The sequence below is a fragment of the Equus asinus genome, chromosome 17, assembly GCF_041296235.1.
Source record: "Equus asinus isolate D_3611 breed Donkey chromosome 17, EquAss-T2T_v2, whole genome shotgun sequence".
Taxonomy (NCBI): Eukaryota; Metazoa; Chordata; class Mammalia; order Perissodactyla; family Equidae; genus Equus; species Equus asinus.
Window position 1 is genome coordinate 9,609,815 of NC_091806.1, and position 25,126 is coordinate 9,634,940.

The following is a 25,126-nucleotide window of genomic DNA, read 5'->3' on the forward strand; positions in this document are numbered from 1 at the left end:
CTGCTTGTGGGGGCGGCTGCGGCAGGGGGTGGGAGAGCAGACCTTGTGGGATGAGGAGGCTCAAGAAATCCAGCCGTGGGGTGGGATGTGCAGGACACAGGTGGCCTTGGACACACCTCTTGGATTCCCGGTGGCCTCAGTTCAACAAGGATTGCCCGTATCCCTGCCAGGGATAGGGGTGAGGAGTTATGGAGGGGGCGCGGCCCGGGAGGGAAGTCAAGACAGGGGAGTCACTGGGCCCTGGGATGCGCTGCTCACCCGGGGGGCCATTCCCTGCCTCTGCATGAAGGTTCTGGGGCCCCACGCCCCACTGGCCAGGACCAAGGCTGCAGTTGCTCACACTGGCCACCAGGAGGCACTGCAGTCCCAATAAAGGTCCTCTGGGCCAACGGTGGTGCCCCGGGGCCCCCGAACCCAAGGGGTCTCCAGAGGGGTGGCTGCAGACCCAGGCCCGACCTGGGAGGTTTGCCGAAGAAGCAGCTGTTCAGTCCTACTGTGTGTCTGCTGCTGTCCCTGCAAATACAGGGGACGCAGAGATGGACGAGGCCAGCCCCTGGCCCTCCCCACCCAGCTCTCTCCTGCTCGAGTCTCAGGGTTTTCGCATTCCGGACTCACTTCAATCCCCTCAAAATTCCCGCATGGTGGCCCTCATGAGCATCCTCATTCTACAGATGGGTAAACTGAGGCCCGGGGAGAAGGGACCCATTGAATGTCACCAGCAACTGGGTGGCAGGCCCGACCTGAGCGTCTTGTATTCCTCAGTCGCCCCCCTTCCTGGAGAGCCTCGGGAATCCTTGGCTGTCCGGCTACTTGCAAACAAGCCAAGCGGACGCCCCCACAACCCCCAGCGTTTCTCCCAGCTGGCTCTCCACGGAGCTGGCAGACTCGTTGCCAGCTCCTCTGTGGCTTTTTCCCGAGGAGTATCAGCAGGGGCCGGGCCGCAGCCCCTCCTCCAGTGCTCCACCCTGTGACAGGAGCCTTCTCAGTTCTTCCCACACAGCGGGTGGGCTCTGTTTTGGCCCAGAGGATGGCAGGGGGCTTCCCGGAGCCAAGGAAGGAAAAGGAATTAGCACTGGGCTCTCACTGAACCAGGAACTCTGCGCCGTGCCCTCCTCAGTACGCGGACCTCTGTCCCGCCACCACTGCTGCTGCGGTTACTGGCTCTTTACAACCACATGTAAAACATCCCCATCTTACAGCCCCAGAAACTGAGGCCAGAGGAAGTAAATGACTTGTCTCAGAACACACACGGGAAGAGGCAGAGCTCAGGTTTGAACCCCAAGCCTGGGGCACCTCCTCTGGCCCCTCCAGGGGTGGATGGCCTGTGTGGGACTGGGATGGGGCCTCCAGGAGGCAGAGTCAAGGAGGAGAAAAGACGGGGAGTCACACGAGGAGACTCCTTGCAGACGCCTCTCAATGGGCCCATCGCAGCCCCCCTTCAGTGCTGGCCCTGACCCAACTGCACGGAACGTCCGGGACCTCAAAGGTGGACCACCGCTACTTCTCAGGACCTTGTTCTCAGGGTCTCCTCCACGCCCCAGCGTACACGCAGCTAATTCTTTCTTGTTCTCTCCTGACACCCTCTCGGGGTTTGCATCCTTCTCCACGGCATCCCGAAGTACTTAGAGGTAAAGAGGCACATGCCTGCAACTTACGCATAAACAGTTCAGAGAGAAAGACTATGGGAGATGTGAGTGTGCATCTGTGTCAGCACAGACACTTATACAGAGGGAGCATGAGAGAGGGGGAATGGTAACGCAAATATGGTCAAATTAACATTTGGGGAATTGGTGTCAAAGGATCTGGGAATTCTTTCTACTTCTAACTTCTCTAGAAGTCTGAAACTATGTCAGCATAAAAAGTTTTTAACAAGAAGAGGTATCTGGTGCAGCCACTATGGAAAACAGTATGGAGATTCCTCAAAAAACTAAAAATAGAACTACCATACGATCCAGCCATCCCACTACTGGGTATTTATCCAAAGAGCTTGAAGTCAGCAATCCCAAAAGTTCTGTGCACCGCAATGTTTATTGCAGCACTGTTTACAATAGCCAAGACGTGGAAGCAACCTAAGTGCCCATCAACAGACGAATGGATAAAGAAGCTGTGGCACATATATACAATGGAATACTACTCAGCTGCAAAACAGAACAAAATCATTCCATTTGCAATAACATGGATGGACCTTGAGAGAATTATGTTAAGTGAAATAAGCCAGCAAGAGAAAGATAATCTGTGTATGACTCCACTCATATGAGGAATTTAAAACTATGGACCAAGAACAGTTTAGTGGATACCAGGGGAAAGGTGGGGTGGGGGGTGGGCACAAAGGGTGAAGTGGTGCTCCTACAACACGACTGACAAACATTAATGTACAACTGAAATTTCACAAGATTGTAACCTATCAATAACTCAATAAAAAAAAAAACTGGGAAAAAAAGAAGAGGTATCTGGACGAATGGAAAGAAAGGACTTGCTCCAGGAATCCCAGCCCTGAAGCTGGCATTTGTGATCATTTGAACAGGGTCCGGACTGGAGTTTCCTTAGTACCGTCCCCACCTCCCCGCTCAGCACTGCCACCCCCGCCTCGGTGAATGCGCTCCCACACGGTGACCAGAATCACAGGGCAGAGGCCGGCTCTGGGGACAAACCCATCCACAGAAGCAACTGGTGACCCAGTGAGAGCCCAGGGTTCCTCTGATGGCTCCCCCAAGGCCTGAAGGAGATAGCGTTTCATTAGCCGAGGTCAAGCTACCGCTGGAACGAATAAGTAAAAAAAGTCCCGGATTGCTGGAGCCTCTTCTCATCTCGGCTTTCCTCCAATTGGCCTAAGAGAGTGAGCTTTCTTTGTATCCAAAAAAAAGTGGTTAAGAAGAAAGCCCACTGACAACAGCTACAATGTGGAATCGACCCAAGCGTCCGTGGATGGGTGAGTGGATAAACACAACGTGGTCTGTCGACGCGATGGAATATCACTCAGCCTTAAAGAGGAAGGGGATTCTGACACGTGCTACCCTTGGATGAAACTGGAGGACTTTTGCTAAGTGAAATAAGCCAGACACAAGAAGACAAACACTGCATGAGTCCACTCAGACGAGGTCCCGTGAGCAGTCAGGATCACAGAGACGGAACGGAGAGTGGTGGCCGCCACGGGGTGGAGGGGGGAGTTAGTGTTTCGTGGGGACAGAGTTTCAGTTTTACAAGACGAAAAGAGCTGGCGATGGATGGCTGTGATGGCCGCGTAACACTGTGCATGTATTTAACACCACTGAACTGCAGGCTTAAAGATGGGTAAGGTGGTGAATTTTAGGTTATGTGTAGTTTACCACAATAAAAAAAAATTGGGAAAAAAAAGAAAAGAAAGCCCGCTCGCCAGTGTCCCTCGGGGCCTTTGTTTGTGCTGCCTTCAGCCCCCATGGCCCACTCCCCCCGGGGGCTAGGTCCCCTCCATCCCCCAGCCTGTGCTCCCAAATTCTATTTTCTTGTCCCCTCCCCAACACTGTCTTGATTTGCCTCTGTTCATGCTCTCATCCTTTGGCCCACTCGTTTATTCATTCATCAAGCATCTCCCCAGAGCATCCCCTTAGTCACGGCCTCATGGAGGGGAAGACAAGTAACAGTGTGGTCAAGGGTTACACGGACCGATGGGCAAAGCACTGCATCCGGGCACAGAGGGGTCCCCAAGAGGAGCGGTCAGTTCTGGCTGGAAGGTCAGAGCATGCTTCAGCCACAGGGTGGCTGTGAACTGAGTGTTAAGAACCAAGGAGCTTTTGGCAAGGCGTGTAACGTTTGGGGTAAAACAAGACACCCCAACTCCCCAAACTGTGCTGGTCCCAAATTACCAAGTGAGATCCCCAGGAGGTCACTGTTGTTACCATTTTACAGATGAAGAATCCGAGGTCCAGAGAAGCTTAATAACTTGCTCAAGATCACACGGCTGGGATGGGGCAGAGCTGGGACTTGAACCCAGATGGCCCAGCTCCCAGCCCAGTACCCTGCGTCTCGCCTCCTGAGGCAGGGATGCGTGTCTATGTGACATGTGACATGGACAGTGCAGGCTGGCTTCATCTCGTCACCAGGAGACACAGTTGAGCCATAGGAGTGATTTTTATGCGAGAGGACTGATCTAAGCTGAGCTTTAGGGTCACCACGAGAAGCCCCATTTATGGTCTAACACACGAGCATCACCCCCTGATGTTTACTCGGCTGGGCTGGGGGTCTCGACCCCAGGCAGGGAATCCAGCCGCCTCTGTTAACTGTTCTCCCCAAGGAGACTGGGGGTCTCCCAGCAGCCTGGCTTCCAGGCCCAGCCCCGGTCTGCCTCCTGTGGCTGGAGGGGATCCTGGCACCTCGCGGGGGAAGAGGAGACGGCCGGGCTGGGTTTCCTGCCAGAGAAGCAGAAGGATGCTCCCACACTCTCCTTTCACCCCAACAGTATGCCCCAGAGCTCAGGGGCCACGTGGGCCGCCCCCACCTTATAGGCAGGATCTGGAGACCCCGAGCTGTCACGCAGCCCGTCAGTGGAAGGACTGTGTCTCCCGATTTCCAATCAGCCCTGTGGTCTGTCTGCCATCGCCTGTCTCTGCCTCCACCAAACCGGGCGGCCTTGGGCGTGTCCCCAAACATCTCCCGCCTAGCCCTCCTCTGTGATGGGAAGGAGCCTGCATCCTGGGCACCCCCACGGAGACCCTGCAACAGCACTTGTGGACCCGAGGCAGGCAGGACCAAGAAGCTTAAACCAGGCACCAGGCGAGATGCAATGAACTGGAAGTCTCTGGAGTCGGCCAGGCTTGGGTTTGACTCCTGATTCTGCCATTTATTTGAGGCTTTCATTCATTCATTCCTTTGTTCGTTCACTCAGCAACATTTCTGGAGCACCAGCTCTGTGCTGGGCAGAGGTCCAGGCGTAGAAAAACAAAAGCCGAAAAAGCCTGGCCCTGCCCTCAAGGGGCCGCCTGGAGAGGGGCAGAGATTACAGCACAGGGGTGGACGGAGGGGGCAACCAGGCCAGCCGGGGGGCGCGCATTCTCAGGGGCAGCCCCAGATCTCTACGGAGGGGGGCTTCAAGGCAGTGATCCAGTGGGAGGGGTTTTGAAGCTGTGTTTAGTAGCACTTTACACAAGACGAGCAAATGTCAGTTTTCCTACCAAAGAAATGAGGGGAGACTGAAGGGGATTATTAAGGAGGCTCCCTAGCCCCCCCATGGCTCTGCCACTGACGGGTGTCCTCGGCAAGTGACTTGGCCTCCGTGTGCCTCAGTTTCCTCACCTGTAAAATGAGGCTGATAACATCCACATCCCAGACTGTTTGTGAGGTCGGAACGAAGCCGAGTCGTGAACGCACATCCCTGACTGATGCACAGCACGCCCCCATCAAGGGGACCCCCATGACATGTTACTACAGTCACTATCTGGGGTCACGTGAGGCCAGGGCAGCCACAGGAGCAAGGCAATGTCACTCAGCCTGTGACCTCTCGTCCCGCCCGCCTCCTCCTTGCACATTTCCCAGAAGGATATTTACAAACCTTCCTGCTGAGCAGCCCCGGGGCCCCTTGCGATCAGGGCCCATTTCACACCCTACATACCAAGGACTGTGAAAGGGCTGGCACGCTTGGAACCACTGTAAAAACCAGACGTTACATTTATTTTATGAGGTGTGCTTTTTAAACTTGTAGTTCATTTTAAAGAAAGACCCTTAAACGAGTACATTTTAATCTGTTAGGTTGCAACTTGAAGGTATCACCATGAAATGAGAGTTGTAATTTTTTGATGCTTCCCTTTATTTAAGAGAATCATAATTTTAACCTTTGCGTGGAAGACAGCGTGGCTCACAAACCCAGCTGATGAAGCTCAGGTCGGCTGTGAACTACGTATCAAAGCTCGCTCCCACGTGACACTCTCGGCGACGTCTGGAAGATTCCTATGTGGGCATCCGAGGTTTGACTGCTCAAGGAGAAGTTTCTTGGCGGGAGCATCAGCTGTCCTCCAACCATCGTACCCCCTGAAAGGCATCTGGCGTGGGGTGCGGCGAGAGGGGCCGTTCCGGAAGGGCGCCACCGCCTCTGCTGCCACCATCATACAGACACGAGCCTCGGTGACCCAGGGTCATGCCGGGGCCCCTTCTGCCTGGTGGAGCCCAGGCCACCGTCCAGGCCCGAGTCGAGCATCACCTCCGCCCTGTGGCTGCCCTGCCACGACCTCCTCCGAGCCCCACTAACGGCCCCTAATAATCAAACCACTTATCACAGAGCATTACAAGAGTGGATTATGCAGCCTCTGCCACTAGACAGCACCCTCGCCACAGGCAGGGAGTGTGTCACCAAGGTCTGTGACCCACATCTGGCAGCCGACAAACACCTGTTGAACTGAATTCGTCTTATTTAGTAACAGAATGTGTCAGGCCGCAGGAGGACCACGTCGGCCTGAGAAAAGGTGCTGCTTTCTCCCCAGTCCAGTGTTTTCTTTCCCTAACCGCGTCCATTCTAACCTAGAGCATCATTGACAAGCTGAAGAAGCAAGAAGGTCTTCTTCCCCTTGGACAAGAGGGGAAAAATAATGGCTGAATAAATTGCAAGGCTGCTAAACTTTCCTAAGGTCGATAAGGATGGAGAAGATTAGTCAATCTTTGCTTTTAAAAAAATGCCACCTTTGGGGCCGGACCGGTGGCGTGATGGTCAGGTTCGCACACTCCACTTCGGTGGCCCAGGATTTGCAGGTTCGGATCCCGGGCATGGACGTACACACTGCTTGTCAAGCCATGCTGTGGAGGCGTCCTACATATAAAGTAAAGGAAGATGGGCACGGATGTTAGCTTAGGGCCAGTCTTCCTCAGCAAAAAGAGGAGGATTGGCAGCAGATGTTAGCTCAGGGCTACTCTTCCTCAAACTAAATAAATAAATTTTAAAAATAAAAAAAAATAAAGGGCATGATGTGTATCTTCCCCTGAGAAAACCTTAATCCACACAATCCAGAGGATGTGTGACAAGCACATCTCTTTTCAACCTGTCACCACTTCTTGGGGAATGAATCAGCCCATGAAAAAGTGAGAATGTACTTTGTGTGGCACGAAACTGGCTCCTGCGGAAACTTCTCTGAGGGGCTGGGTCCTGTGGGGCTCAGTAGGTACGCGAGAGTCGGGCATGTGCATCCAGGGAGGAAGCCTGGCCCCGCTGGCCCCTGCTTTGGCTCGGGCAGGGTGTCTCTGAGCTGGGCCCTCATCTCGGTGCAGATGCTGATGCTGTGCACATGAGGAGGAGCCCTCGGTTATCACCAGTTTAGGGAGGCGTTTGGTCGGCTCCTCCTTGCTCACCTGTGGAGCTGCCCCACCCCCGCACACGGGTTCTGAGACTGGCTCTGGAAGGAGGAGGGAGACGGGGCCTGGGCAGTTAGGATCTGTGGTCATCTGTCAGCGGGTGAGGCAAAGACAGCATGCTGTGCACTTAAAATTCCCCCCGAGTGCACCCCACTCTATAGTTTGCTGAGCTCTCTCATGTGCTTGGTCATGTCGGATGGGCACACAGGCATGAGGCCACCAAGGCAGTGGGCATTAGCCCCACGGGCAGAGCCGGGGGGAAAGAAAAAGTTCCTTTGGCTTCAGGAGATCTGGGCTCACTTCACAGCGGAGACACTTGGGCAGGCTCCCGGCCCTCTCTGGGCCGCCCCTTCTTCATCTGTAAATTGGGGATACTCCTGACAGCCTTGAGTGAAAGACCCCAGTCCAGGCCTGGCCCACAGGCACTCCCTTAACCAGATGCTCCCGTCATCACAGATGGGTGAGCCGGGGCCCCGAGCAGAGGCAGACCCTCCCGGACTGGCGTGACCCCCGCATCCTCTGTGCCCAGCCCTGTGCCCACGCACAGGTGAGCAAAACACCAGCCCCCCGGGGGGACCTCCTGGTCTGGAGTTTGGGGTCAAATGAACACAGGACAGACTTTGGGAAGTGGAAGGGAGAAAGTCACGTCCCAGCTCACGATGCCTGGGGACAAGGAGGCACGGGGGAGATGTGGCCTGTAGCTTCTGAGGGGCGCAGGGTGCCCTCTTTCTCCCTTCCTTCATCCCTCCGGTCCCCTATGCTGGGCAGCCGGCCAGCCTCCACCCCTTTCATCACTCAGCCATATTTTAAAAGATTTTGTCAACCACACACACGGTGTAGATTCAGTAATAATCTGTTGATTTTCCAATTTTATGCATGCAAGTCAAGTGTAACTGTCTGTCAAAGTTCCTGACCAGCCTGACAGTCGGGGTTCCAGCAAAATCCTTTCAATAGCCACCGCTGATATTTACGGAGGACTTACTCTGTTCCAGGAACGGTTCCGAGCTCTCTATCTATATTACCTTATTTAATTCTCACAATATTCCTAAAAGGGAGACATTATTCTTATCCCCACTTTACAGATAAAGAAACTGAAGCAAAGAGATCCACCAATTTGCCCAATGTCCCTCAGCGGGACAGGCTGAACTCTGTCTACAGTTCCCGCTGCCCTGGCCTCCCCAAACCTAAGGCATCTGAAGCTCCAGGCAGCCTGTGAGCCCAACTGTGGCTGAGCCAATTTCTAAAGGATTCCAGAAACACTGGAAATGGGGCCTGTCGCTTGCCTCTGGGCTGGGAGAGCAGGCTCAGGCAGGCCTCTGCTCAGACCTGGCTGGAGGACTCCAGGCAGGAGGCACCAGCCTCACACCCGGGCCCTCTGGGGCTCCCTCTGCTCCACCGGCAGTGACAGCTGCTCCTCCACAGCCCGCCTCCCCTCTGGTCACCTACGGGGACACAGAATCCCATCTGGCTCGCAGAGCACCAGCCCCTGGTCCTCGCTCACTGCAGCACTTGGGATGGCCAGGGTGGGGGACAAAGAGAAGCAAGTGCCTCTTATGGAATCACACGGAAAATATTCAAGGCACTCACAGGGCCACAGACTGAGCCTGTGGGGGTGCCCAGGGGAATCCACCCAGACGGGGCTCTGGGGTCATCTCACCGAAGGGAGTGGCCCCAGATTTGGGCCTCTCGGGAGGCAGTGTGTGGACCCTGAGAACACATGAGGATTTCCTCCAAGGCCATGTCCTCACAGGAGGGTCAGCTGAAGTACACAGGGGCTCGCGAACAGCCAGGGGACCAGCCAGAGGCCAAGGTCGTGGCTCTGGCACCCTCGTCCGTGGCTCTGCTCTCCATCCCTTCTCACAGCTCTGGTTCCCGGAAAACAAATGCGTCCCTGAGCTGAAAATCTCTGGCCAGCCAGTTGCTGGCCTGAAGGCAAGGGGGTGGACAAAATGACTCAGAGGTTCCCCGTATTCTGGGACTCTGGATTTCACCTACGAAGGCCACGCGAGGACAGACAGACAAACCAATGGAACAGAAGAGAGAGCCTAGAAGTAGGCTCTCAAATATACAGCCAATTGGTTTTTGACAAAGGCGCCGAGACCATTCAATGGAGGAGTCTTTTCAAACAATGGTGCTGGGAAAACTGGATATCCACAGGCAAAAGGATGAAGTTGGACCCATATTTTATACCATTTACAAAAACTAACTCAAAATGGATCGCAGACCTAAACCCAAGAGCTGAAACTATAAAGCTCTTAGAAGAAAACATAGGGGAAATTCACGACACTGGAGTTAGCGATGATTTCTTGCATGTGACACTGAAAGGACAGGCAACAAAAGAAAAACTGATAAATTGGATTTCACCAAAATTAAAAAACTTTTGTGCATCAAAAGGACACTATCCAGAGAGTGATAAGACAACTCACAGAATGGAGAAAATATTTGCAAGTCATATATCTGATAAAGGATTAATATCCAGAATATATAAAGAGCTCCTATAACTCAAGAACAACAAACAACAACCAATCCAAAAATGGGCAAAAGGCTTGAATAGGCTTTTCTCCAAAAAAGAAACACAAATGGTCAGACACAAAAGGACAAATATTGTGTGATTCAACTTCTGTGGAGCACCGAGAGTAGAAACATTCAGACAGACAGGAGAACAGAGGGTTCCAGGGCCTGGGAGGAGAGGGAGCTGGGAGTTAATATTCAATGGGTCTGTTTAGGATGATGACAAAGTTCTGGAAACAGATAGTGGTGATGGTTACACAACATTATGAATGTACTCGATGCCACTGAATTGTACACTTAAAAATGGCTAAAAGGGTAAATTTTGTGTTATGTATTTTTATCACAATAAAAAATTATTCCTAATTAAAATAAAGCTTTTGAATGTTTTCAAAAAGGCCATACTGAGTAGTACAAAGAACACTCAACTTGGGGTCTTGGTCCTCACTGCCCAGAGGCCTCCAGAGCCTTCCCCAAAGACTGACGCCCTCAGCAGGAAGTGGACGGCCCTTTCGGCTTTGCCCTCCCATTCCTCAGGCCCCATCTTGCCCGTAGGCATCATACCCCCTGCACGCCACACACTTGCTCTTTCCCAAATGCTCCAGAGACTTTCCTGACCCAAAGCCCTTGTTTGTGCTGTTTTCTGAGTCTAGAGCACCATTTCTGGCTCCTTCAACTGGTGAGCTCCTATTCTACCTCTAAGGTCCACTTCAAATGCCCATGCCCAAGAAGCCCCAGTCCCTTTGCACTTTCCCTGGGGACTCCCACTGCAGCGAATGAGGCCGTCAGTTCCCTGAGGGCAGGAATTGGCTCAGTCACTACCAGATGCTGGGCACCTTCCTGACACAGGGGCACACCCCTGCAGGATGGGGGGCAACGGCCCATTCAACTAGAGCCAGCCCTGGGGGGTGCAGCAGCTAGACCCCAGGCCTGTGGCCTCCGGGTGAGAGGCAGACAGGGAACAGTGAGGAAAACGGGGTGCTCCTCCAGCTCCAGCCAGAGCTGAGAGGACCCCAGGCTCACAAAAGTAGGGCTCCCCAACACTTCCCCACTCCCACCCCACAGGGCCCCTGCGGAAACAAGTCACCTTCCACTAGGGTATAAGAAAACTAGCAGTCGGTTGTCCTCCAGGCCTAGATTTAAGGGAAGGAGGAAAAAAGAGAGGACGGAAAGATTTTAGAGTTCCTAGTGTGTTCACATTCCATATCATTCATTCATTCATTCATTCATTCATTCACTCATCAATAGATCTTTATTGAAAACCTGCCCTGTACACCAAACCCCGCTCCAGGCTCTGGGAAAATGGTTTGAAACAGAACAGACAAAAGCCGCCTGCCATCTCCCATCCTCCCTAGAGGAAGGCATTTCCCCATTGTTTGGTCCCACACATGTTCCTCACATCCAGCCTGCCCTGACCAGAGGTTCTGGCATGTTCCTGGGGCCTCTGGAAACTCAAGGAGCAAGCCCTCATAACGGTTATGAGGCACCTGCTCTCACACGGCCCAACAGGACACTTGAACGGGTGAAGGAGCTGTGCCCATGGTCACAGTCAGGTCTAGAACTCTGACCCGCCAGGCACCCAGCTGACCCTTGACCCTCCACTGCATCCCCCGATGTGCAGATGGGAAGACCTCTTTGGGGGCCGTGTTTGCAAAACCCGGTCCTTCAATGTCGTGTCATCTGGGATAGCATTTGGGTGACCTCAAGTCTCGTTAGGGTCATCCCACCAATGGAGGCCTCTCAGGTTCCTGGAGCCTGTGGCCATCAGGAAGTTAGTTGCCCTCTCCCTTTCCAGCTGTGCCACGTTGGGACAAGTTGCCATCCTCTACGAGTCTGTTTTCAGCTGTGAAACAGGGATGCTAATGGCATCTATGTCAGAGCTGTGACTCGAGTCAATGAGATCGCCCACGAGAAGCACGTGGCTCATCGCCTTCGGCCCCCACAGGAGCGCTCAGTAAAAGTGGGCTGTCGCGTGGTGTCACCAGCAGCAGAGGTCTGTCCTGTCACTTCTCACCCCCTTCTGACTCACATACCGTCAGCCTCACTTCATCTTCATCCATGTCCTGCAGATGGGGAAACTGAGGAAAGAGCCGGGCAAGGCACTCCAGACTCTCCCCCTCTGGCAGGTGGGACCAACCTTCTGCTTCCCGAGGGGCCTCTCTCGGTACCATGACTCAGGCAGGGTGGTGGGGCCCAGAGGCCTCCTGAGGAGCCTGAGGACCTGTCACCTCTCTCGGTGCCTCCGTCCCAGGCCTGGAGTAGCACAGAACCACCTGGGCCTTAGAAGCCATGCCCTACCTGCAGGGGTTTCACAGAGAAGAGACTGAGGCTCCGAAAGGGGACCTGGGCAGGGGAGCTGTGTGCCTATTTGTCTTCCCCACCTGACGGGGAGCTCTCTTCTTGACAGCGGGGGGCTGTGGAATTGTCCCTGCTCAGAGCTGGGCCGTGAGCTAGAGGTGAACCCACGTGGCTAAACGGTAGGCCTGCAGACAGGGCCAGGGAGCTCCCTGGACACGGGGGAGGCCCACACATCTGGGGGGGCCCAGAGTCTCCACCCACACTCTGAACGCTGAGCAGAACCTCTGTCACCATCTGCAATACCCTAGCACCCTCAAAGGGCAGACCACAAGCGGCAGGGCCTTAGTCCCGCCAGGCAGAGAACTTGACCCCATCCCTCCAGGCACACCATCTCTCTGCGTCCCCAAGCCCCTTCACACTCCCTCCTTCCGTGGCCCAAATGGCCCCGCTTTGCAAATGAAGAAACTGAGTGGAAGGTGACTGTTCCAAAGGCACAGTGGCTACTCCATGGAAAAGCCAAAACTTGAACCCAGATCTCTTGATCTCTAGGGAAGGCATGGAGGGGGGAAAGGAGAAAGAAGAGAAATAGCCACGACTCGTCAGCTACTGGAGAAAACCCAGTGAGTCTGTGGCAATTCCCAACTTCCCTCCATGTCTCTGGGGTCCCCTTCCTGGGCGAAGTTATGCCCACCTGGGAGTTGGGGGGGGGGGCCGCTGCTTGCGCTCCAAGCCCCGTGGACGGCCCTTCTTGCCACCACACATCCCTGGGCAAGCCGACCCGCCCTTCTCCGCCTGGCCTGAGCCGGGGCTCCCCTGGCAGCGCCCGCCCCAGTGATCTGGAATTGCCAAGTTACTGGTCTGTCTCCCTCTCTGGACCTGGAGGCAGGGGCTGTGTCCAGCGCTCCTCAGAATCCCCCACAAGGCCTGGCACAGCCACAGGCCAAGTCTGGGGAGCAATGCCTAAGTGGAATCAGGCTTCTCGGTCCCCCTGTCTGTGAAATAGACATTTGGGCCACCAGATGTCTGGTGTTTCTTCAAACACTGGGTGGGACCCCCACCCCAACACCACGACCCATTGTGTGTCGGGGGAAGGACCAGTTCTCAACCCCAGAGGAGGAAAAAGGTCACGTGGGCTCAGCGAACCCTCTCTCTGCACCCGGGGTCTCCACCACTTAGGAAAGAAGACCTGGCCTAGGGAACTGGCGGAGAGCAGGAGTCCCAGCCCTGGCGGGTCACATGTGGGACGAGTCCCCGCCATCCCACCGGGGACTCCACGGGTGCTCTCCCGTTGCTCCTGCAGTCCCCAGGAGCTCATGGGGGAGCCGCCTTAGTTCTAAGGACCACAGGCGTCTCCCTATTTGATGCACACAGAGAGCGTGTGACTTACTGGAGGGCTAACCGTGACCACGAAAGAGACTGGGTGAGCTGGAGCTGATGCTCCCAAACTCCCTCCTCACCTACCCCCAGCAGTGGGAGGAGAACGCACGGTGCCTTCCCAGCTTCCCACTAACCCGGCCCTGGGGCCCCATTTCCCCTTGGACTCAGTTTGCTCGTCTGCTTAAATGGGATCTGTCAACTGCATAAAGCGAGCCACACAGAGAGCCACACAAGGCAGAGGGCACACTCAAGAGCTGGGGCTGGGGGGAGGCCTTGCTGCGGGGTGGGTGGGCTGGGTGGACCCTGTGAGGGCCCCAGGAAGATGCTGGGGCTTGGTGCCTCCCCCTACTGGCCACAGGGGCACTGAGCCTGCCACTTGTGAGTCAGCCTCCCTGGGAAGTCTCGACCAGCAGAGGAAAAGGCCACAGGCCATGACGCACAGGCACTTAGTCACCATCTCCCTGATGCGTGACACTGGGGCAGAGGCTACACCATGCATGGGCCCGGAAGGGCATTGGTGCAGGCGTGCAGGTGCTGGCCCTCGCGCGCACGCATGCAGCTCCTGTACACCGGGTACACAGACGCAAGCACGAGGGGAAGGACAGGAGCTCACAGAGACTCGTACACACAGCCATTCCCTGAAACACACTCGGACAGCAGGACGTGGACCCAGTGAGTATAGGCGGGCCACACACCTGCCCGAATTCATGCTGTGCACACGCTCACACAAACCCGCAGGCCTCCTCTCTCACGGACAAAGGGACTGGGGTACGCTCCCAGGTGGCCTTAATCGTGCTTGGGCAACACTCTGAATGAGACCCAGTTCTTCATTCACCCTTCCAGCCAGTAAACATTTATTATGCCCAAATGCACACGCTTGCAAGGACTAAGCTATAGGAGAGGAAGCAGGCACTCAGCTTGTCCTCGGACAGCGTCCGGCAAGTGGTGTATGCTCAGGAACTGCTGAGCCAGGATGAGTGCAGACAGGGGACAGCAGCAGCCCAGAGGGGCCAGGAGCCCTGCAGTCTCGGCTTGAGGCCAGTCATTCTTGGGCACGAAGACACCCCTCTCCACATTCAAGCCCCAGCTTGGAGTCCAGAACCTGCATTTCCCATGGCCCCCTAGGACCACCAGCTCACTTGGTCCAGGGACTGCTGCCTCTTCCTCCCCCGCCCCTTAGCAGACCCCAGGGAACCCTCAGGACCCGTTTCTGCTCCCAGGGAAGCCTTTTCTGCCCACTAGACCCAATTTCTCCCGGAAAAAAATGTGTGTAAATGTGGGGAGGGTAGGGAACCCAGTGAAGGCGAGCCTAGAGGGGTACACCGGCACAGAAACCCCTAGAGGGCCTCTGGAAATCGTCCAAACTCCCACATCTCACAGAGCTACAATTCGGACCCAGAGTGGGAAGGGGAAGGGACCTCCCGAGGCCATGGGGAACAGAGAACACAACGGTGGATTCTCGCCCTCATCTATACCTGGACTGCGCGCCCTGCGCCGCACGCGTGCCAAGCTGGATCTTAGCATCGCGGCCCAGACCTTCCACAGCCTCTCCGTCTTTTCCGCCACCGCGCTGGGAGCGCAAGGAGAGCCAGCTGCTCTGCCCGGACCAGGGCGGCCGGCAGTCCATCTGCGAGGTGCTGGGGGCCGACGCCCACGCTCCACCGCGCCCAGTTTGAAAGGAGAATCCGCTGGAAGGCAATCTATGTTGAAAATCCGACGAAACGCGCACCAGCTCGCTCTCTCGAATGCGCAGCGGCGCCCGCGCCCAGAAGCCCTGACCGTCCAAGCGGCCCCAAGTGCACGCGGCGACGTCGCAGAGAAAGATAGGTACTTGGCGAGTGGTGGCCCCTCTTACACACACACACACACACACACACACACACACACACACACACACACGGCCAGTATCTCCCAGTAACCATCCTCTCCAAAAAAGGCACTCCGGGTGCAATGGAGCGCCACAGCGACACTTCTAGCTGCCTCTGGAGCCAGAATCCGAAACTGCCCTCCGCCGGCATCGCCACCCTACTCCCCAGCCTTTCGCTCCTCTGAGCCACCCTTTTCGCGTCTCTTGTCCTCTCTGCCAAGCCACAACTCCCTTTCCACTCCTCCCTCTCCTCCTGGGTGCTGGCGGTGGGGCGTGGGATGGGGTAGAGAAGAGGGTCTTTGCCAACGCGACAGGAGGTGGGGGGAGGATGGGCGGGTCTGGTGCGTCTGGGCCTCCCGCGACACCTCCCAGGACCCACTGGAGGCTCCGGTCGCACCACTGAGTCAGCCTTCATGGGGAGCACGGCATCTGCTGCTCCCGGGCTACTCCGCACCCGCTACTGGTGTGGAAGGAGCATCTTCGGTGCACATCTGTAGGCGAGAGAAGGCCCGGGGGCTGCACCTCCGTAGGGGAGGTCCTTGGGGACCACAAGTAACTCTGATGTACGCTTCCGCGGGGCGACCTTGCCGGCGGGAGAGAGGTGTCTCCTCTTTCCCCAAAAAGGCCCTGTTTAAAGAAGGACCTCTTTCACTGTCTACTCGGGACCTACTCACCGCGTGTGGTGCTCACGGCCCTGAGCCAGGGCAGACGGCTAGCTCTCACTCTGAATTCTCTGGGCGACATCACCACGTAGCCGGGTCCTCACTGTCTTGGTTTTCTAATCTGATGATTCACCTTGTCACCTTATTGAGGGAGGCGCAAAGCCGTTTAGCAAGGTCTGGGGAACCCCATAGCTGCGGGAGCACGTGGCCAGGTGGCCCTGGCAGGCGGCATCCCTACCCAGGAAGGTGCCCTCACCGCGCCGCCCAAGGCAGCGCCTGGTCCCAGGTCCCTCGGCTTCCTGAGCGGGGATCGTGGGAGCTGAGGATGCTGAGGCTCCGGGCACAGGGAGTCCTCTCCCAGCAAGCGTTCTCGCGGAGCCCACACCCCAACTCCCCCTTCCTTGCAACGAAAGGCGCATGGCTCCAGCGGCCTCCCCATTCTCCCATCCGACGCCCGCGGAGCCGTAGGGGCTGCGAGCCGTTTCCCCCTCCTTTCCGCGGCTGCTTCGGGCACCCTGATCCAGGGGTCAGCGGAGGAGCCCGAACCCCCCCGACAAACGCGCGGGACTCCAACCTCCTCTCACACCAGTAGCGGCATTTCCATTTCGTATTTCAATTTGCCACCAAACAAAGCCGCGCGCAGAGCTGCGGGAAGAGAGAAATGGACGGAGGCGGAGGAAAAGCGCGCCCAGCTGCTCTCCAAAACGAAAGTCCTCGGGAACGTTGGCGAAATTTTACCTATGGTACTTTAATTTGTTTTCCTACCGCGGCCCAGCTCTGCAGCGCCAACGGCTCAGGGCTTCGGTGACTCCAGGACAGCCCGGCTGCCGCGGGGGTCCTGGCGCGGCCGGTAGTAACCTCGCCTTAGAGCCGGGACCGCGCCCATGCCCGGGCGTAAGGTCACCCTACTCAGGAAACGCCATCGTCGGGGACACGGGGCTGGGGTGGTACGAGAGGATGGCTCTCCTAGGTCTTTTCTGAAATTTTCTTCCGTAAGTTCTTTGTAAAACAACTTAGAAAAAGATTTCCCCTCCCGAGTTTTCGTGTAGTATGCAACACATAAATGGTCTGTGTGTTAATGCAGGTAGGAGTCATGCCAGCGTGCGCCGAGGTCCCGGTTCTTCGAACTCTCCCTTAGCTGTGTACTTCACTGTATATAAATTATAATAAAACTTTGCGCAAATCGACTGATTTAAAATAAACTAGACCTTTAATCCAGGCCTTCTGTTTTTCTATTTGAGAACGTCTGTGTTTAGGCCCGACCGTTGGAGGAGGGTGGCGGCGAGAGAAATTAACACAGTGAAAAATTAAAAGTGTCTCCCTTGTCCCTCCCACCCCCAAAAACCGACCGGAGGGTGGGGGACGTCACAGCCCCCAGGCTTGGGTTTTCCCTCGATGGCCCCTCACTGTCCCACCGGCGCTTGCTGGTTCTGCCCGCGTCTCGGTTTCTCGCTTTCCTTTTTTGGGTCTCATTAAAAAAACACACCCCGGTTCTTGGACTAAATTCGAATAAGCCCTGGGCGGAGTTTACGCATTTTGTGGTGTGTAGATCGTGTCGGTGCGGGGAAATAAATATCCCTCGCATTCAAACACGGCGTCTAATTCGACAAATCAGGACCAGCCCCGCGGCGGCGCCCCGGGGTTCTGAGGCCTGGCCGGCGTCTCCCCAGACCAGGGCGCTGAGAGCTCGGCCTCGGGGACGGGTGGATGGGAAAGTAGCCATCGGCTTGCAACGAAAACCTGCGTGCACCGAATCGAAAGCGAAAGAGAGGAGGTGGCAGGGCTGCTCCCCGAAGCGTCCCGGGGCGCAGGGCCGAGGCCTGGAGCACCGGCGGCGGCTCCGGGAGGCGGCCCGAGGTTTGGGGGTCCCGCAGCGAGGAGGCGCTTGGTGCCGCTGCGAAGCGTCAGGTCTCCGACCAGGCTTGTCTGCTGCGGTCCACGCGGCCAAGGACGGGCAGGGACGGGCAAGCACTTCGGAAGCCCAACGTGCGCGCACGGGTCGGGACTGCAGCGGCGAGAACCCGGTGGGGCCCTTTCGTAAGAACGCGAACGTCTCTGCACCCGGTGGGGACTGCGGAGTCATCTTGCCCCGTAGCTCTTTTAGTACTGGTGGGGAAACGGAGGCCCTGGGAGGGGAGGAATGCCTGCAGCCTGGCAGGATTTCTTCCAACCCCCGGAAGACCGGGCCGCCGAGACTCTAAGAGGCTTCCCCGCGGGGCGCTCCCTCGGGTGGCCCTGGTGCAGCCCCCAGACCCGCACCTCACCGGCCGAGGGGCGCTTGGACTGAGCATCTCCCTGGCCGGAGGTCCCGGAGGAGGCCTGGGAGCCTCGCCTCCCGCTCTCGGTGTAGTTATGCAGATGGAGAAACTGGCTTCAGGCCCCGGGATCAACAAAGCTGGAAAGGAGGTGGCGAGGTGGAAGCTACATGAGGTGGGAACCGGGATCAGCAAAGGCCCAGCGGAGCTCCGGTCGGACGGTGTCTGCCTCTGCATTTCCCCGAGCTCCGGGAACATGCTGAGCCTTCTTCCTTGCATCCTATTTCCCCCCTTTTGAGTACACACTCTCACAAGTGTGGGAGAGAAGGCTGTGGATGTGTGCCTCAGTTTCCCTGCTTGCTGGCCATCTTGGGAGCCAACTCCAGGGGCCCTCTCCCCAGCTGCCTCTGTAAAGGGCACAGCTTTTCCGCCTGGGACCTGGTGTGCCTAATCTCTTTCGTAAGAGAGCCAGAGACCTCCTCTTGCCCAGGGAGCTCAGCCGCTGAGAGAAGAAAAAGCACAAGCAGAGCTGTGTGTGTCCCTGGCTCTGCCCTGAGCAGCGCCTCCATCTTGGGCAGTAGGGCAGTGGGGTCCTGTCGGTGGTTCCAGGCTGCCCCTTGTCCCAGCCTGCAGCTTCTGGCTTTGCCCAGAGCAGGGGTGGGGGCCTTCCCTGTCCTCAGAATTGGGTGCCCCCAGGCTCCCAGCGGCAGAGAGCCAATGTTGGAAACGTGGAGGACCGCTGACTGGACTCTCGCTCTCTCCGTGGGGGACCATTCACCTCCCAGCGAGCCTTACTCTGATCACCCCATGGTGCAGATGAAGAAATGGGGGCTTGGAGGAGTCGCTCGCTCTCAGGTCACACTGCGGGCCGCCCCAGTGGCTAATGCAAGTAGAGGGAGGGCCAGGGTGGCTGGGGGGGCACAGCGGTTCTCAGAGCAGGTGCTCAGAGGGAGCCAGCCCCTTCCCCTTTCCCTCTGGACCCGAAGGCATCTTCACGCGAGAGATTTGAGGCCACTTGCGATCTCTCCTTGCCTAACATCTGCCCTCCTCAGATGCCTCCCTGGAGAATTTCGTTAAAACACAAAAACCCAGTGCGGCAGGAGAGAAACTCCGTGAGTCCCCTGGCTTTGCACAGGGAACCTCCGTGGGTCCCCGAGGCTGTGACTTGCTCTCAACTAACAGTCCCAAAAGTCAGTCTGGTGCATGTGTCCAGGGCCGAGAGCACGGCTGCCTGAGCGTGGCAGGGGCACCTGCGTGGAGTGGAGCTGTGTCTGTGATGGGCGCCTGATCTCCTGCCCGCAGGAAGGTGGAGAAAGTGGGGAAGGTCAGCGGATCTCTCAAAATCCGCTCTCAGTCCTGTCCTGTGGGTTTAGAGAGCGGAGCTACGTGCGAGGCCACATGAGTGAGTGCTTTTGGTGTGTGACCATGGCGGCTCCTGGGGAAGAGGTTTTGTGTGTGTGTGAATGTAGAATGCAAGTGTAAACAAGCGTATGATTGTGTGAATGCTGGTCTGTGTTAACAACCACCTAATGAGCTGGTTCGGAGCTTGTGGGGGAGCCAGCCTGAGTGTAAGAAAGGGCCGTGGGCTGTTTTCCTGAGGTTATTCCAGCCGCCAAGGCCTCCACCATGTCCCACCTCTGTCCCCAGGCCTGGTGTCTCTCCATGGGCCTGGATCAGCACAGCCAAAGCCATTGCCTAGCTTTGAACGAGCTCGTCTTCAGGGCCCTGCAGAAGGCCAGGGCTCCGGGCCTAGAGCTTTGTCCCTCCCTTCTCGGTTGCTCTCCCTGCCAGCCTGGGGCTCACAGTCCGGATTCTGAAGGAAAACAGCCTAGGCTCCGGAGCTGCTCAGGCTGGCTGCCCTTGAGAGGTTCTTTCCTCCACAACAGTTGCCACACTCTGGGGACCCAGGCCTGCGTCCTGCAGCCGCGTTCAAGGGGGCTTGGAGGTCATTTAGGCCTCGGGTTCTCTGTGAGCCCAAAACAGGACCCAGAACCTTCTCTTTCTCCGCAGCTCTGCTCGGCCTGCAACTCCGCGGCTTCCTGCCTCCCCGCGGGGTCGCTCCTAAACCATTGTTCCGAGGCCGGCCACCTCCCGGGTTCGCGGGCGGAGAGACGCTCCGGAACTCCGGCCGCCCGGCCTCCGCGCCGCGAGCTGCGCCCCGGGCTCCCGGACTGGGGTCTTCCGCGGCCCCAGGCGTCTCTGGACCCGCACCCACGTGGCGCCCAGGTCTCACGGCATCTCGGGCGCGCTCCGCTGGCTAACCTCGGGGGTCCCCACCGGGCTCCGCACCTGCGACGCTCCCACCTGCGGCGCCGCCCAAGGAGCCTCCAAGCCGGCGGGGAGCGAGGCCTTGGCGGCCCGGAGCCCCGCGCCCGGGCGCTGCGCCGCGGCTGTGCCCCGCCGTGCGCCTGGAGCCGGTGCGAAGGATCGCTCCCAAGCCGACACCGCGGGCAGCGCGGGGAGAGTAGTTTGGGGAAACGACAAAGATGGGGACAAACAAACTCCAGCCCGAGTTGAAGAGCCAAAACGCTCCGCGCCCTTGCCCGGGGGATATGCGGGGCGCAGGGCGCATTTTCCCTCGGAGCAGTCGATCCTCATCTTCCGACCGGGAGTCACCCTCTGCTCGGCCTCGCGCCTCCCTCCAGCCCGCCAACTCCTGCCTCCTGCACGCCGAATGGGTTTCAGGGTGCCGAAGCCACGGGGCCTCGTGTCCCCGGCCCCGAGGGACCCGCACGTGCACTCACCGTAGCAGGGGACCTGCAGGGCCGCGTTGTGGCCGCCGCTGCCTTCCTGGAGTTTGAGGCTGCCGTCCGGGGGCGTCTTGCAGGCGCCTCGCTGCAAGTAGAGATGCGGTTGCTGCGCGGGCGGCTGCGGCTGCGCGGGCGGCTGCGGCGGCTGCGGGGCCGGCGGCTGGGGCTGCGGCTGGGGCTGGAACTTGTTGAAGGAGCCCCGAGCCCCGGCGCCACTCTCCAGGGGTGCCGCCAGGTCCTGCTGCCCCGCGCCGTAGCGGGCCCGGCTCTTGGCGTCCCCGAACCCCTGCCCTTTGGCGGCGGCCGACAGGAAAGTTGTGCCGAACCTATCGCCGCCGGGGTACGCCCTAAAAGGCGAGGAGCCCTCCCGGCTCTGCGACACCGGGCTGTAGTAGGCGTCCATGGCAGCAGCCGGCGACTCGCAGTAAGAGACGCAAGTCTCAGCATTCATGCCTGGCTCGCGCGGGCGACGGGCGGGGGCGCGAGCGAGAGCGCGAGGACGCCACCGCGCGCCTCGGCCGGGAGTTTGGAGAGGCGAGGAGGCGGTGGCTGTGCGCTCCGCGCTGGCCTGCTCGCTCTCCCTCCTCCCTTCGACGCCCGCCTCCCTCTCTCTCTCTCCCTCCCTCTCTCTCTCTCTCTCTCTCTCTCTCTCTCTCTCTCTCTCTCTCTCTCTCGTCCCCCCACCCCTCTCCCTCCCCACAGCTGGCCCAGGGAAAGAACGGAGAGCTGTAAAAAGATTCAGATGTTTCGGAAAGTTGACCAGCTCTCCCAAAACCCTCTTAAGATTTTGAAGCGGAAAAAAAAAGAGTGTGTGCGTTTTTTTCCCCCCTGACTCTCTCCTTCCTTCTCCCCCTCCTCCTCTCTCCCTACCCTCCCTCCACCCGCCCCAGACCCTCCTTTCCTCTTTCCTATGGAGATGCTACTAAGTCGCTCTCACGGGAGTCAACCCGAGGCGCCCAAGGGCCTTTCCGATTCTAGGCGGGTCCGGGGAGGTGTCAGGACCCCCATGGCTCCGGAGGCGGAGAATTGGCGGGTCCAACTTCAGCCTAGGGGAGGGGGCAGGCAAAACTTTAGTGACACTAAAAAAAAAAAAAAAACCGGAGTCAGATGGGCGCTAGCCTCCGGGCGCGGCGAGCCGTTTGGACACATCCACGCGAATGTGGCCGCGCAGTTGCCGGCCTTCCCACTGGTGCCTTTTCCTCTGTTTTCAACTCCTCTTCCCCATTCTCGGTTCCTCCATGAAATTCACACACACACACGCGCGAGCGCGCGCGCACACACACACGCTGCAATCGTTCTGTGCACGGCCACTTCCAGGTCTTGTTAACCATTTCCCTCCCCTATCAGGGCGCTGGGAAGGGGTGCCGAGGGGCCTGTGTTCTCCCCACCGCTGGAGAACCCCCGGCTGAGCCAGACTTCGGAAGCTTTAGAGCACTGCCCTCTCCTCCCCTCCAGCACGGAGCCGCGCGCCTCGCCTCTGCGCCCAGCCGAGGGGACCTTCTGGCTGGCAGGGCTGAGAGTCAGGAGTTTGGAGACCTCTGGCCGCGCCCCACCGTCGCGCTGTCACCTGCTCACGGCTCGGGCTGGGGTGAGGCTGTCTCTTCTCTCTCTGGCCTCCGTGTCCCAGACTGGAAAACGAATGGCTTGGACGCGATGGGTTGTGGTTTCCCTCACCGACGCGCGCCTCGGGGTCCGGGGACCGGCTGCAGCCGAGGAGAAGAACTTTTAGGGCGCGCGAGCCCCCACCGCTCCGCTAGTCACCGACTGCGCCTCACAAGAACCGCGAGTGGTGGAGATTGGGGCCCGCAATTTTCCCATGAGCAAACCGAGGCTCAGAGAGGTGCGGTCACCTGCGCGAGGCCCGCCTTGGAGCCCATGCAGAGGCTCGCAACTCCAAGGTCCTGGGAAGGCGCGGCAGCCAAAACGCAAAGAACAGAGGACGCGGGTCTCCGGTTGCAGAGGGACTCCGTTCGAAGGAGACCAGTTAGAGCTGCCCCGGAGAAACCTGGAGAAACCGCAGGGAAAATCCGTGGATCGAGGAGGACGTCCCTCAAGGGAGCCCGGGCCTGGGGTGAGAGGTGAAGGGGCAACGCAGAATGAGAGAGGGCCTGAGCACCCCGAACCCGGCAATGTGGGCCAGAAGTCGATCTTCCGCACCTAAGGGCTCCCAAAGAAAAAATATCTGGGGGGTCGTGCTCCCACCCCCAACCTCATAGGGGCTAATCCTCACCCCCACCGCCCTCCCTTGGTATCTCTGCTCCTTGCTCTGCCGCTGACTGCGCGATCCCACATCTGGTTTCCATCGGCTTACCTTGAAGTGCTCGTTAATAAAGATATTCTGAAAACCGCGGCCAGGGGTGCGCAGGCCCGGGCCCCTCCCCCGCCGCCCCTGGGACCCGCGTCTCTGGCCCGCAGACCTAAGCCACGTGAGGGTCTGATATTTATTGAGCTGCCTATGGTGCCGGAAGTCATCCGCAGGGCATTCCCCCCCCCACCCCTAAAGACCTGGCGATCTCGCCTTATCATACCCATTTTGCAGATGCGTAGACTGAAACTCAGAGGAAACAACGAATTTTTCCACCTCAGATAGCAAAAAGTGGGAGAGCCTGCCATCATCCCAAATGCTCCTGTCCAGCCGACAGTTTCTTTCAGTTCTCAGAATCTGCCTGTGCACAATCATAGAGGCTTCCTCTCCCTGGAATTCCCCAGTCTCACCCCTTCCTTTTGTCTTGCTAAGGAGTTGGGGTTCAACCTAGAGTCCCTTCCTCCAGGAAGCCTTCCATCTCTCCCTCAGGATTTGGTGCTCCATCCTAGACTTCATGGTTGTCTAGTTTCAGGGTCGGTGTTCATCTTGACCTCACTAGCCAGAGGTTCCTGGAGGGCAGCCTCTGCGTGCGTGGCACCCACAGATGTTTGTGGAACAGAATATTAAAGCCGGGGCTGTTGGACCCTGGGTCCCTTCCACTGCCCAGCGAGGCAGCGGCTCCCGGCGTCTTTGGTTTCCTCTACCAAGGACAACCGGTTGCTCTCCCTCCCTTCTTCGTGAGTCAAGCGACAAAGTTGAAGGCGTGCCAGCCTCTCCCTGGCTGGGGACACAACAGGGAGTTCGCTCAGAGCAGGGGCCAGCCCTGTGTTGTTCACCGCGGGGCTTGGCACAGAGTAGGTGCTCTTAAAATGTGTGTTGAAGGAGTGAATGAAAACGCCATGTGCTCCGGAGGCCTAGAGGCGAACTTTTGCCAAGAGGGTCCAAGTGACTAGGTTCCTCCGGTGCGTGTGCCCAGACGCTGCCTGCAGGGATCTCGATGGCGGCAGCCACCTCTCCACTTCTGCCCCCTCCTCCAAGCCCAGGTCCAGACGCAAGAGGAAGACTATGATAGGCAAATGCATGGGACAGGGGAGCGGAGGGATGACCCCAAGACGGGTCCAACTGCAACCACACGAGTCTCCAATAACTTCTGCGCTGCTACAAGCAAGCTCTCAGGGCAAGAAAAATTCTGCCTTCCAGGAAGCTTTCTTTGAGCGCTGCCTCTCACCTCCTACCGGCCCCACTCTCTTGTTACCTGTTTAATTATTGCCTCATTATTTAACCTTTTCCTGGCCACCTGGGGAATTTCTAACCCAGAGCACTGGGGCAGAGCATTCGATGTCTGCAGCCAAATTTCTCCTGGTGCACTAAGCTCACGCAGCCTGGAGCCGGCATGAGGATCTTCTGCCTTTCTACGTTGTACCTTATGGATGGACTCAGAAAGGAGGGAAAGGGCGGGGCTTGTGGGTTTGCTTGCGACCTCGACCTCATGAGAACATTCTGGGCACGTCTACCTCATGCAAACCGCCACTGATCCCTTCTCCTAAGTCCCTTTGAATACACCTTTTGGGGAGAATGCTAATAAGTGCAGCTGGTTATTTCTGTGTGCATTCAATCATTTGTTCATCCATCAGCTGGCCCATCTATCCATGCATCCATCCATCCACCCATCCAACCATCCGCTCATCCACTCATCCACCCACCTATCCACCATCCATCCATCCAACCATCCATCCATCCATCCATCCATCCACCCATCTACCCATCCACCCGTTCATCCATCCATCCACCCA

At 57.6% G+C, this 25,126-nt stretch overlaps 1 protein-coding gene across 1 annotated transcript in view; it reads right to left on the reverse strand.

Moving 5' to 3' along the window:
- Positions 1-21,638, reverse strand: part of ALX4 (ALX homeobox 4) — a 42,121-nt gene extending 20,483 nt beyond the window's left edge. Inside the window, exon 1 of the mRNA XM_044750281.2 lies at positions 21,023-21,638. Within this exon, the coding sequence (XP_044606216.2) occupies positions 21,023-21,479 (457 nt within the window). The 5' untranslated portion in view covers positions 21,480-21,638. The remainder of the gene's footprint in view (positions 1-21,022) is intronic.
- Between the last annotated feature and the right edge of the window lie 3,488 nt (positions 21,639-25,126).